At 46.3% G+C, this 13740-nt stretch overlaps 1 protein-coding gene across 3 annotated transcripts in view; it reads right to left on the reverse strand.

Annotated features, from left to right (window-relative positions):
- The window catches only part of smarcd3b (SWI/SNF related BAF chromatin remodeling complex subunit D3b), a 33206-nt gene that overhangs the window by 9325 nt on the left and 10141 nt on the right, over window positions 1-13740 (reverse strand). The window contains exons 1-3 of one of the 3 annotated variants that reach the window (XM_076080841.1): window positions 12555-12894; window positions 7016-7218; window positions 1110-1152 (exon numbers count right to left, since the gene is read on the reverse strand). In XM_076080841.1, coding sequence (XP_075936956.1) covers window positions 1110-1152; window positions 7016-7218; window positions 12555-12632 — 324 coding nt within the window. In that variant the 5' untranslated portion in view covers window positions 12633-12894. Of the gene's footprint in view, window positions 1-1109; window positions 1153-7015; window positions 7219-12554; window positions 12895-13740 lie in introns of those variants that run through there. The other 2 variants (XM_076080842.1, XM_076080843.1) reach the window with 2 other exon arrangements.

Below are 13740 nucleotides of genomic sequence, written 5' to 3' on the forward strand. Positions count from 1 at the left end.
GCAAAAAACCTGGATACACCTGTGACACCAAACAGGCTTGAGAAGACTAAGGACTTAATACCCTGTCATCCCAAATAGAGCTCATCAGATTACCAATATTCAAATGATTACAGTATATGGAGAATAATTAACTGTGTGCAATATTTGCTCTATATATAAGACTTATTTTCCTCCAAAAACTGCTGCCCAGCCTGCCGTTCATACGGTGGTCCACACCGTCCTGGGGACACTGGGGGATAAAAAATGAGATGCAGAGTGTGCAGCCAACCAGCCGGGACTCAGACATTACCATACCGATGAAAGTCCTCGAAGCATCAAGGGCTGCTGCTGCTTACTTACCAAACTGTGCACACACACACACACACTCTCTCTCCCCTTCTCTTCCCTCCCTCTACTTCTCTCTTTCATGTTTCTCTCTAAATGGCTGCCTCCATTGTTCCCTCCCATTCCTTCTTTATCTCCATCTCACTGTCTTTCACCGGGCCGAGGTGCCGAGCAGACGGAGGAGTGTGGCAGACATTCCCTGTCCCTGACTCATTATTGTGGAGTGGCGCGCCGGCCATGCCTACTGCTATCTCTCTGTCTGGGTTATGTTAGGGGGATAAGACCTGAGCCAAGACGCTCACGGGCTCCAGACCTCCATAGTTTCAGTGTGAGAGCCCTCTGTGTGCTGGCCAGGACGTGGTGAGGTGATGGCGTGGCACGGGGCCCGAAAAACTGAGACCACGGGATGAAAATCACAACCTCTGTCGGCTAAGACTCACCTGTGGCAATTCTCTTTCGGTTCTACTTGTGGTTCTCTTTGCCATATCCCGCTGACTGCTCCAATTTAAATCAACGAGCCACTATCCAAACAACAGAATGAAACCCCTAAAAAATGTTTTCCCTAAAACCTCCTGATCGCTGCCCTCATCCGCTCTCTCCTCATTTGGACATAACACATAATCATCTGGCCCTCTGCGCCTTCCAAGAACCCCTGACATCCAAAAACCGACCATGATTTATCTTTTTCCCTTTTCTTCACACAAAAGATAATAACACACACACACACACACACACACAGAAACAAAAAAAACACAGCAACAAAGGTAAAAAAGATGCAGCCTCACCCTTTGCGGAAGAATCTTGTCTGCCATTTTCCTTCTCTTAGCACTAGAGAGAGGGAGAGAAAGACAGAGGGAAAGAGGAAAAAGAGAGCATGTTACTATGGTGACTGATAGCGTAGCACCCAGGCCATCTGCTAAAATGCTGGGCCATATCCAGCACCCCAGCATCCCAGCTGTGTGTGTGTGTGTGTGTGTGTGTGTGGTATCTGAAATGCAGCGGTCCACCTGGAGAACGAGAGCCTCTAACAGCCAAGAAAGTGTCACATCACGCACCTCTTGCCTGACATGTATTCACTGCACACACACACACACACACACACACACTCTGCAGACTCTCGGATGGTGACGGGATGTGTGTTCAAGAGCTTTTAGGAATGATTTTCCCGGAGGAGAATGCATGTGTGTGCAGGTAGATGTTTTCATTCGTGAATGTCTCTGCTGCGTGAGAACAACATTTCAAATCATGTTTTTTTTTGTTATTATCATCTCATACTTACCGCGGAGGGACTAAGGACAATGAGACAATCTGTGCCAACGTTGTGCCTTCCTCAGAACGTTCTTACTCGGTGACACCGATTACAAAAATAACACTTTCAGCTTCCTTCAGCTGTTCATAATGCCCTTACATGTTCGATCTGTGGACACCTGTGATACGTGGAGCACCCTTGTAAATTCATGCAAGTGTTCTGATGTTGGTGCCTGCAGAAGGACACTGCCTATAAAACACCTGGATGGCACTACACTGCAAAAAGAGCAATTAAAAAAAAAGTCGGAATAATTTATTTTAGGTTGATTTGTGTTTATTTCAAAGACGTCGGGTTCTTCTCTGTAGTAGCGTTTTAGGATATTACCTCTTAGATGGTGCTAAATTAAAGTACAGTCTACTTTTAAGCACTTTTATTGTGAATTTGCCAAGTGTCACTGCCGATATCAAGTCTTATATTAAGATGAGGAGATTGATACCACTCTCGTATCTGTCCACTAAATATAAGACAACAGCCAGCAGGTGGCTAGCTTAGCTGAGCATGAAGTAAAGCTCTTGATTTACCAGTCCATCCACGTTCCGACCCTTATCCTTTCTGTCACCACTCAAAGCTCATGACCAAAGGTAGAGATTGCGGATACAAGCGGCTGGAAATCAGCTTCCTCCGTAAGGTGTCTGGACTGAATGAACGAGGAGCTCAGATATCCAGAGGAGCTCGGAGGAGAGCTGTTACTCTATCGCATTGAAAGGGGCCAATCATCTGATCAGGATGCCTCCTGGACGGCCACCCTTTAGAGCACAGCCAACTAGTAAGAGGACCTGGGGTAGAGCTGGAGGGATTATCCATCAGACAATGGATGGATGGATCGCCTTTGTTTAGACTGTACAAAAACTGAAGTGTCATTTTTTGTACAGATTTAAAACAAGATACAACGCGTTAATCAGTGATCTTTAGAGTTTCCTTCAAACAGAGCCTGGCTAGCTGTTTCCACCTGTTTACAGTATTTGCGCTAAGCTAGGCTAACTGGCTGCATATTTAGCATACAGGCACAAAAGCGCATCTCCTCATCTCGCTCTCTGCAACAAATGCGATTTAGTTTAGATGGACTTTCGCAGTGGTCTGGCTTTTATGCTAGTGCAAAATCTTTTGCTAACCTGATGTTTGATACTAGGTGTGGGCGATATGGATATCATCAGAATTGGTCATTTTATATTGCATTATCATTAGATATTGTTATTAAAGTTAAAATAAATGGAAATGTCTGCTTTTGGTTAATCCAAGGTACCAGAAAAATGAAGGTGCATGTTTGTTTACACAATGACCTAATAGAGCGGCAGCAGGGACATATATACAACGTTATAAATAACACAGAGAAACCTTGGTTTATATGGTATATATCATCATATCGCCCAACCCTAGCTGTTGGTAGACATTTTCTTTAGATCACGTAATATTTGTTCTTGTTTGTAGAAGGGGATTTTTTTTTTGCAGTGTAGAGGAATTTTCTATCACAGAGCACTGCACCGGTCTGTGCGGCAGTGTGTTACATCAGCATGCCAAATACTGAAACAAGCCTGCTGCAAGGACGCTCGAAAGATCCGGGGATGCATTGCAAAGGAAAACACACATCTGCATCACAACAACCCGCCATTTTCAACTATTTATAAAAGTTTTTTTTAGATTGGATTCTACTTTACGTTTCTGTTCTGGCTGAAACAAACGGTTCCCATCATGCCATGCTCCAGTCCAAAGCATGCACCACTACATTTTAGGGACTCAACTTCCCGGCCTGAACCTTACGGTTGGCCAAAGGAACTCATTCAGGGAGTGCTGGGCTCGGGCGAAAGGCTAGGAGTCATCAAAACGTTAAGAAAATGGACATGCAGCAGAACAAGCTCCTACTTTGATCCGAGCGTGGGATCTGATTGGGGCTCTCTCATGTCCATCTGCCTCGCCGGGATCTCATTGGCTCCGGGGAATCCGACTGGCTTCCTAAGGATTGGTGAGGATTCGAAGGTTGTCCGATTAGAGTTGTGGCGAGACACACACTCAAGTACGATGTCAGAGGAGGGAGGAGGGAGGGGGGGACACACCTGGTGGTTCTGGCTGTTTGAGTGTCTGTATGTGTAGGATGTGTGTTAAAGGGTCTGTTAGTGGGTGCAAACTCTTAATAAACCCAGATAAGGGCAGGCACTGGGATGGGCGTGTGTCTGCGTCCATGCACGCACAGAGTGCAGCAGAGGAGGTGCTGGGAGGCGTCCTGCTCATCTGAGGGACACGCTCATTCAACAAAGTCTCTCTGTGAACCAAAACAATCATGCTTCACACACGCAGACAGACAACACACAGACAGACGGACACACCGGGAACTTGTGTGTGTCACAGGAAAGAGGAGCAAAACAGGCGGTTCAGCTCTATCGTTCGGCTCTGGATGGCAAATATGGATGTTGCATAGATGAAGTGATGTGCGGAATGACGACAACGTGCATGCTGCTCACACCTTTTTCGCTCATTTCGAAGCACCTTAAAATATCTGGCCTAGCAACAAGAAACCTGTTTAATTATCGAGTGGAACCAGCGAAGTTCCTAAGCAACCCTAAGAGTCTTATATCAAACGTCTTGAGCAGCTAGGAACAGTTTTACAATAAAAACCAAGGTTTATGTTCATCTGAAAGTCCCCAACGTGTGAACCAATCTAATGGAGGAAATGGGTGAAATTGGATTTCTCAAAAACAAAAGAGCAGATCGTTCCAGAGTAACTTAACACCAGCTAAAAATCACTCCGGTGCTTACATTTCTCGTGAGTCAGTGCACTTTGACATCCCCGCTGGGTTTGGTTACACTCGTTGTAATGAACCTTCTCATCCAGACGAGGAAACTGAAACAAGTCGACTCTTAAAAGTGTGAAATTGCACGGCGTTTTCGTGGAAGAAGTCCACAGTTTTTAACTCATTTTCATGCAATTAAAGATGTTTTTTACCATCCGCCTTTGTGATACAAAGACGCTCCATGATGAAACACAACAACTACAATAATAAGCAACTGATTTGCATAAAAACAATCCACAATTTATGTTGTACAAAAATATGATGAGAAAAAGCTACTAAAAAGGCACAAGTAGATTTTACTCCACATGGCATCAACTTTCCAAATGAGTAATATAAACTGCAATGGAAAAGTTTTGCCCAGGACGCACAGATGTCTTTGCTTTAACACGCTTTTTAAGACCATCTGTCCTGAGTACTTCCTGCTACGAGACACACCGCAGAAATAAAAGCCTCTACATTGCAATCTACACTTTTACGTCATTGCAAGTCGCTTAAGCACACTGGCGTCACAGTCCTGGGCACACAAAGTGTTTCGGTATTTTGGGGAAACAAATTAGTAGCATATAAACGTAATTCCTCTGACACAAGGTTGAGTATTCACAGCACTTTATGCAAAGCAAACCTGGAATTAAATCCTATTTATAGCAGCAGCCCTGCGCAGGACAGCGTTTGTTCTGCAGAGCGAAAGTCGCTGGGGCCACGAGATCTCAATGACAAACACAGGTGGTCCGGCCCCCCAGCTGGCAGCGTCGTGGGGTCTGAGCTGGACGGAGTTATAGCGAGTTTGGAGAGCCGGAGCATCAACTTTGTTTGCCAGAGGACACGCGCACTTCTCTCTACAGAGACACCTGGACGGGTCACCCTGGTCCATCGATCAGACCCTCCGCAGCCAGCAGGGCCGCTCTGGGGGTTGAGGCCCCCGACGCGGGAGAACATTTCCCCCGACCTGTTCGACAAGCCCGCTTAATTGTAAGTGGATCAATCGTACTGCAGATACTGAGAGAATGAAAGCGAGAGAGACAGAGGTCCACTGAGTGCGCATATTGATCTCCTTTCTAATGACCATACCTGCCACACACTCGTCTCCTAACAGACATCCATCCACTGTGTGTACGTGTGTGTGTGTGTGTGTCTGGATACTGATGATCAGATCCTTTGTCAAACAGCAGACAATAGATCGTACTGATAGAAGTAGAGTCTGAACGCCTGCAGACAGCAGCATGGACACCGCATAGATGAGACCGCGGGGCAAACCAGACAACGAAGAGACACAAAGAGTGAACGGAGGAGAGACATTCAGTCACAGTTGTGTTCGGGACGGTGAGGAGAGGATGCAAAGAGCAGCGAGCAGGGCAAAGGGTGCATCCTAAACAAGGAGCAGTGGGAGAGAGTCAAAAATTAAAATTGAAATGAAAGCTGAACAGAGACACACAAAGGTCATGGTTTCACTTCTCGGATTCTCGGAGATCACAGTATGGAATTGGCTGTGGGTGTCTTGTACTGTAGGGCTGCAAGTTATGATCGATTTCATTAGCTCTCCTCTTATTAATCCACAATCCTTCAATGAAAATATATATTTTTAATATCATAACTTCCATTGGTTTTCTCTGATTAATAGTCTAAAAGCTAATTTACGATGATAGAAAACAGACAACAGCAGGAAATCTATTTAGCTTTTCTTTTATTAGCCTTGCTAATCACATGGTGGCGCTGGGGTCCACTACTTTGGTCCGGACTGAAATACATCGACAGCTTTTAAATGCATTACCATGAACTTGTGTTGAAAGATTCATGATGAATTGTAATAACTTGTCTATTATCTGTGAAACTAATGACACTCCTGTCCGCCTCAGCTTTACTTTCTGTTTGGTGCTAATTACCAAATGTTAGCATGCTGACTCGCTAAAGTAACCTGCTGTTAGCATCGCCACTGTGAGCATGTTAGCATGCTGACACTAGCATTTAGGCTGCAGACTCTTGTTACTTTACAGATCACTTTTATGACTCAATTATAAAAACAGTTGTTTGATTAACCTACTCATCATTTAAGCACTATTGTAAAATAACCAATAACAAATCTTCTGATACTGGTGCCAGTACGATACCTAAGACTCTGGACCATTAAAATACTTTGTATTTTTCTCTCAAACCCTTTCTATCAATAAACAAACTTCTAAAGTGCGTTCTGTTTCATGACGTCTTAGCACAAGCAGCTGTGTGCACATTTGCCTGAATGACATAAAGTCTAAAATGAGCTAAATTGCGAGAAAATAAATAAAGCCCACCACGAATCTGCTAAAAAAAGTTTCATACCAGCGTTTAGTATCGGTTCAGTTTTAGGTTCATACTCATTTTGGTTGGTGCTGAAAGATATTGATATATATTGGTTTCGATGCCCAGCTCTTACTACGTGATTCATGACCATCTCCATGTTTGGGTTTTTTGAAGATCTAAGCCCCGACCGGTGAAGTTCAAAGAGCAACCACAGCCTCTTCACCATCTCAATCCCTCCACACAAAAGCAGACAAACAAAGGAGCTCTACAAACAAGCCGTGCAGCGTTTAGGTCGGAGTTTCGGGGGGTCGACAGGACTCACTTTCTGGCCCGGCTCTGGACGCCCTGCTGCTGTTGCTGCTGCTGCTGGACCTGCTGGGAGGGGGCGGGCCTCTTACGACTGGGCTCCATCACGGTGGACGGCAGGCCGGGCCGCACCGCCGGGCTCCCTCCGTACGGTGGGCCGGGGGGGCCCATGGGAGCTCCCTGGTGGGGCATCCTCGCTCCAGACGGCATGCCAGGACGCTAAGGGGGGAGGAAGCAGGAGAGAAGACGGGTCACATATATGTAGACAACATCCTCCGCTGTGTACTCCGATTTATTATAATTGTAAATGAGTGCTTCTAAAAATATAACAAAGAAAACATGAGATCAATAGCACATTTTTTACACATTTCCTTCTGATGGATCGTGGTTGACTGAGGAGAAGCTTTTTGTAAACAAACTCGTCTCATCTGACAAAGTGAAGCTGTGTCGCATCCTGATCCAGACCTCATTCCTCCCATTTCAAATGAAATCCTGCCGTCTGCTCTCGTTCTATTGAAACTGGAGAGTCTCCTGACTTTCGTAACGTTTGGTAACATTACTCCGAGCAAACAGCAGCCAAGTTGGTAAACATGAACACACACACTAAGCAAATCTGTGACGTCAATTTACGAGATATCTGTGTTTTTGAATCTTTACCATGTGGGGCAGCAAACATGAAAGAAAGTGTGTAGTAAAGATCTGAAAGACGTGCGACCCAATGAGGGATTTGTTTGCATGGACTTCAGGCAACTTCTGAGAGCCTAAAAGCGACAGTGAAACCGATCCGACAGTAATGTGAAATACATCTGAAAAATGGATACTAGAGCTGGTTTGACGGATAAATACACTAGTTAAGTTTTTTTTCTCTCACACACACACACACACACACACACACACACACACACACACACACTCCCCCTAAACAATGCTCACAGTGTCAGAGCCCACAGCTTCACACTCCCGACTTGACGCCTGGGAACAACTGGGGAACTCTCACCTGCGCTTGTCACTCCCATGACACAACAGCTGCCTCAGTTTATTGTCTCAGACCAGATTGGGGTTCGCCTGATAGAAAGAAGGCCTTTGACACAGCACAGACCTACTGTGTGTGTTTGTGTGTGTGTGTGTGTGTGTGTGAACAACTGTCCTTTACTTAGAGTAAAAGCAAAATCATTGAAATCCGTCACATTACTGAAGCTAAAGACGCTCTAACTGACGCTTTACGCCGTCCCGTCCCACAACGTCGCCACGAAAATGTAGCATAAAGCTAGTCGATATTATGCTTACATGCTCCCTGTTTTTGCATCATTTTGAATTTAATTAAATTATAACAAAGCTATATTAGGGAACCCAGGGGAAATAGGGAGGGTGGGGGGTCTCATTAGGGGCCCGTGGTTTACCTTTGCCCCGGGGCTGCCTGGCAGGTTAATGCGGCCCTGACGGTTGCAGGGTTTAATCTAAAACAACGAATCATATTTCATAGAATCATTGCAGGGGTTGTATATAAAATCTTGATTTGCAAGGTGACTAAAGCTTCCAGATAAATGTAGTGGAGTAAAAAGTATTTCCCTCTGAAGTATGAAAGAATATAAGTGTAAAATCTTTAGTACAAGTACCTCAAAACTAAACTAAAATACACTGCTGGAGTAAATACTCCACCACTGAAATGTATTATGAGCACAAATTGATCCAAAAATGTGACAATCATTGACAGTTTCTCAGTTAATATCAAACTATAAATATTCTACAAAGGACAGACAGTTTGTCACATTAGACATTTTAAACCATGAAAGATACTGAGAGTCTATTCTTCTTCTTCTTCTTCTACCACCTCTCTATTATTAAATAAAAACATCTAAACCTTGATTTTCAGCAGAGCCATGACTTAACAGACCCACATGTTTAACCACCAACAATGTCCTCCTTTCAAATGGGAGCAGAAAAACTGCCTGCCACACTTTGTAACTGTAACTGTAAATGTTGGAGAGAAGGACGGCTGAAGGATACAAGTTAGGAGTTTCATGAGCTCACATTTCACACTGTTTGTCACCTCTCAACGTGGATTGCTTCATGCACAAACACGTATCAGATTTGATCTTTAGACCGTCCACAAACAAACAAAGAAGAAGGTAATAAAATGCAGAGAGGGCACAATAACAACGCTAGATATCAAACCAGATGCGTGTATTCACGGGGAGATTTAATAACTCAGAGCAGACTATGGCAGAGGATAAGACTGACGTATTATGTGCCCTTTGAAATGGTGACCGAGCAGAGATCCTGCGATAAGAAGCCCGAGCAGGCGTCGCTGTCACTCCGGCTCGGGAGCGTGGTCGGCGAGGGGGAGGGGATGTTGGGGGGGGGGGGGTCAAAGCAACTGAGAAGGGGTCTCCAAAACGGGAGGGGATAAGACAACATATGGTCGAGGGCCTCCTGCTCCAATGGTGTCACCTTGTGGAGCTTTAAACTGTCTTTTTTTCTGTCTGCCTCCCACCTAAACTGGACAATAACGCCCGAAAAACAGGCCAGACCCTCAGCAGCCAGACTTCTGTTACAAGCGTCTGTCTGGAGAATCTGAGCCTTTCAGATAACAGACACAGAAGAAAAAAACGTATACGCTGGATAATGTGTAGGATGAGTTTCCCCTAAATCCACACGCACACACACACAATGTGGTACTTTATAATCTGACCTGCTGAACTGACTCCAACACTCTGCCCGGAGCTCTGCCAGCCAGCCAGCCAAGCAATCGAATCTGCCATGTGGATGGATATCTGAGAAGTGTGCTGGCATCTCTGGAGGGATTTGAAGAGGCCAAACTTAACCCACACGGAACTAAACATACGAGTCTGTGGGTTGCAACACGGATGCTCCCTTTTAAAAGGCTTTGATTGGAATCAAATCTATAAAAAACTGAGGTTACTCGAGTGGGACGAGAGTCAGAGTTTTAGGGCTCAAACTTATCGTCAATGAAGTGTCGGAAAATAGCAAGTTTGTAATGAAAGAAAAGCTTGTTTTATCAGATATTCATGGAGGAATACGTGTTATTACGTTGTTTTAGATGCAACAATTAACAATGTAACTCATGAATATATTTCGTTATGGAAGAACTCTTAGTTTTTACTCTGACTCTTGTCAAAATAATACTTTCAGATTAACTCATGTCCCTGTATTTAAGGACCTAATATTATATATCAATGTGAGGACATTTCTTTCACTTCCTTTGTGTTGTGGGTGGAGGGAGAAAAAGAAACTATGCCACGTTTCTGCAATTTGGGTGACCTAACCCTTTGAGCAAGTTGTAATGATCCAGATCTGAGAGTAAAAGGTGCGGTCAGTGTTTCAAAGGTGTCCCAAAAAAAAACACGGTAGTTTCAACAGATGACGACGCCACGGCGTGTTATGTTTCCGCTTATCGGGGTTTCCCACGCAGAGCGCTGGAAGGCTTTTTTTTCTCATCGCCGCGGCCCTCGCTGACCTCCACGTGCACACGTAGGAGCCAGAGAAGTAACAAAGCATTGAGGAGGGGCAGATAATGAGAGAGAAAGAAGAAGAAGAAGAAGAAGAAGAAGAAGAAGAAGAAGAAGAAGAAGAAGAAGAAGAAGAGATCTCAGTCGGGCCTTCAGCCCACCCATCAGTCCTCAAAACACTCTCCCCCACAACACACACACTGCTGCTGGGAGGCAGGAACACCACGACCTTCGGTAACCACAACAATGTGTGCATGTATTTAAATATATGTGTGTGTGTGTGTGAATGCATCTACACATGATGGAGGGGGTGGGGGGGGGGGGGGGGGGGGGGACGTCATCACTCGCCACAGGCTAGCAAACTGCGCCGACTCACCCCCCCCCCCCCCCCCCCCCCCCCTATATCCCATCGTATAAATATTTCTCCATTCTGCAGTATACACGAGGAGGGAACCTGCCGCAACTATTATAACAAGAGTTTTCCATCTTCAAACATGGGGGGGGGGGGGGGGGGAGAGAGAGAGAGAGAGAGAGAAAAAAAGAAAAGCAGAGGGAAATATTTGGCTTGGCGCAGCCAGAGACCTCATCAAGGTTAATTGGTCTGTTGAGAGGACACGCTCATCTGGCTCATCAATCACCTGCTCCATTGTTTCCTAAAGTCTGTCTCTGCACACGAGGCTTCAGCTCCACAGCCCCTGTAATGACCGCTCCTGTCAAACAGTCAATACCTCATCTTGTTTCAGTGGATAAATCTACCTGGTGTCAGTACGCCAAACATCAGCTCTGATTAAAGCGCCTGCAATCGGACCTCAGTTTGACGAACGGTCAAAGAGTCTTTCTTTGACCTTCTCCGTGTACTTGAGGATTAGGAAGTGATTCCAAGTTTCAGGGCCTCCGTGCAGAGGTGCAGTTCAACGGGAAGTTAAAAGAAACCACATCGCATTTATGATGTAGGAGTCAGGTCATAGTGGAGTCATTGTTGGGTCAGAAAATAGTGAAATTGTGGTAGATTCCTACCGCAATCTCTGTTTCTATCGTTGCATATCAAAGGAAACTGAACATCATCGGGTTTTAGGGTTTTTGGGTCGGACTAAACGAAACATTAGAAGATGTCACCTTGAGCTTCGCGAAGTTGTAATGTGTATTTTTTCCCCCCACATTTTCTATTTGACTATACACTGAGTTAAAGATACGTCAAACAGTGACAGGTTAACTGATTGAACTCACAGATTACATGCACACTGTGACATCGTTACTGCCGTAAATCACCATCTTATTTACACACTTGAGTCAATGTCAAAGCCACGTCTGCTACAAACTTTCGAGTGTCGCCGACTCCGACATCCTCCTCATTCATTCAGCTCTTTACCAAAAACAAACTCCTCCGTGTTCTGCCATTAACTCCGGTAACAGTTGCTCAACCTCTGACCCGAGAGCAGCGCTTGACTTTGACATTTCACACATGAACTGGACCGATTTGTATCTGCACGACTTCCAGGAGTCGGGGCTCCGTCTACGCTACTACGTCCGTCCGTCTATCTGTCTCGTGACCTCACAGGTTCAAATCCTTCCACGCCGAACCAACAGCACGCTGCCTGCAAGGCTACTCTCACTGTGTTGTTGTGAGTGGACTCGTCATCCCCCCCCCCCATCCTCTCCTCCATCCTCCCTTCTGTCTGTGACTCTCTCTGGGAAGCAGTGTGCTCCTCTGTTAGCCAAAGGGGGAGCTGGCTGCTTCTCTGCTGCTGCTGCTTAGCTTCTATTCCTACATGTACCCATGTATGTGTGTGTGTGTGTGTTAGAAATCCTCTGCTCCTCATCCTTCTCCTGCTCAGCTCCATCCATCCATGCTGCTCCACTTCTTGTTCTCTCAAGCCATGTCCTAACAGGCTGGGATCCAGAGGAGGGTGGAGGGTGGTGGAGGGGGGCTGGAAATAACCTTCACATGGCCAGCTTTACCCAGCTATCTCTCACACACAGACCGCTGCTGCTGCTGCGCCGACTCATGCACACACACACGCACACACACGCACACACAGATGCATGCCAGCTCCCTTCATGGGAATGACGGACAGCGCCACTCACCACTCCATGGACCAGGAACTCAAACAGTTTGCTCTTGGTGGCTTTCCTGGCTCCCCCCGCCGTCTCCTCCGTGGCCATTTGCTCGGTCCCCTCCGTTCACCCTGCTTACGTCTCCTCTCTCCTTCTTTTGTCTTTCCCTTCTCCCTTCACCCAGCCTCCTGTTCCCCTCCCCTGCTCCACTTTCCTTCTCTTTGTGCTCTCCTTCACAGCACTGCTGCCTGTCCCTGACTCTCTCTCTCTCTCTCTTCCCTCCCTCTGACTCTATTTTGAATGTGCAGCAGCCCTGCCTGAGTCTCTCACTGTGTGTGTGTCTAGCTCACTTTTTAGTTGAGCTGCCTTTCAGGAGCCCTGCACGTCGCTTGGAGGTGGAGTGGATGGGGGGCTGTGAGGGGGTCTGTGAGGGGGGTTTCAGACAGCCCACCCCGCCGCTCCCCCGCACAGCTGTTGCATTCCATTGGTAGATAAGGGCACGCGGCGAGGCTGCCGTTTGGTCCTAATCGGGGGTTGGGGAAGGTTTGAATCAGTTCCTCTCTGCTGCAGACACACACACACAGACACACACAGACACACACAGACACACACAGACACACACTGGTGGCCAACCCAGAGGCCATGGTCAGCGCACACAGACCTCTGAGTCCTGGACATTATGCTCTTAAAGGGGCCACGCAACACATCACTAAACATGTGCACATACACTGCCATATGATGGAGTCGTGACGTGGTGGTGATGACGAGGAGGAAGAGGAGGAGGGTTGGTTTCTCAACTTAAAAAAAAAAAAAAGCCACTCCAGGCTGGGTCATTTGTCTTCTAAAAGCCCCCCCCCCCCACTTCACTAGAGCACGAGGCCACGTCAAGAGCACCTTCGCTTCCTGTGTTTCAGTCAGAGTGCATTCATAGGTTACAAGTATTTCCTCCACTCGCCTCATTAAGTTTTTTTTACCTTTCACCCAGTAGTGGGCCCGGAGGCTGCATGCATGTTTCCCACTCTAGTAACACACCACACAGGTCATTACTGAGACTAAAAAAACCCACGCCACGTTGAAGACTACCACTCCGGCCCCTCTGTCGTTCTCTCCTTCCCTTCTTCCAGCCATCAGATCAAGGGAGTGAAATATTCATGAGGTTATTTGAATGACAAAGGAGGTGATTCAGAGGGGGGGGGGGGGTTGCTTGGCTTTGTGA

This window comes from Anarhichas minor, unplaced genomic scaffold (genome assembly GCF_050575085.1).
Source record: "Anarhichas minor isolate MPS153535 unplaced genomic scaffold, ASM5057508v1 ptg000074l, whole genome shotgun sequence".
Classification (NCBI taxonomy): domain Eukaryota; kingdom Metazoa; phylum Chordata; class Actinopteri; order Perciformes; family Anarhichadidae; genus Anarhichas; species Anarhichas minor.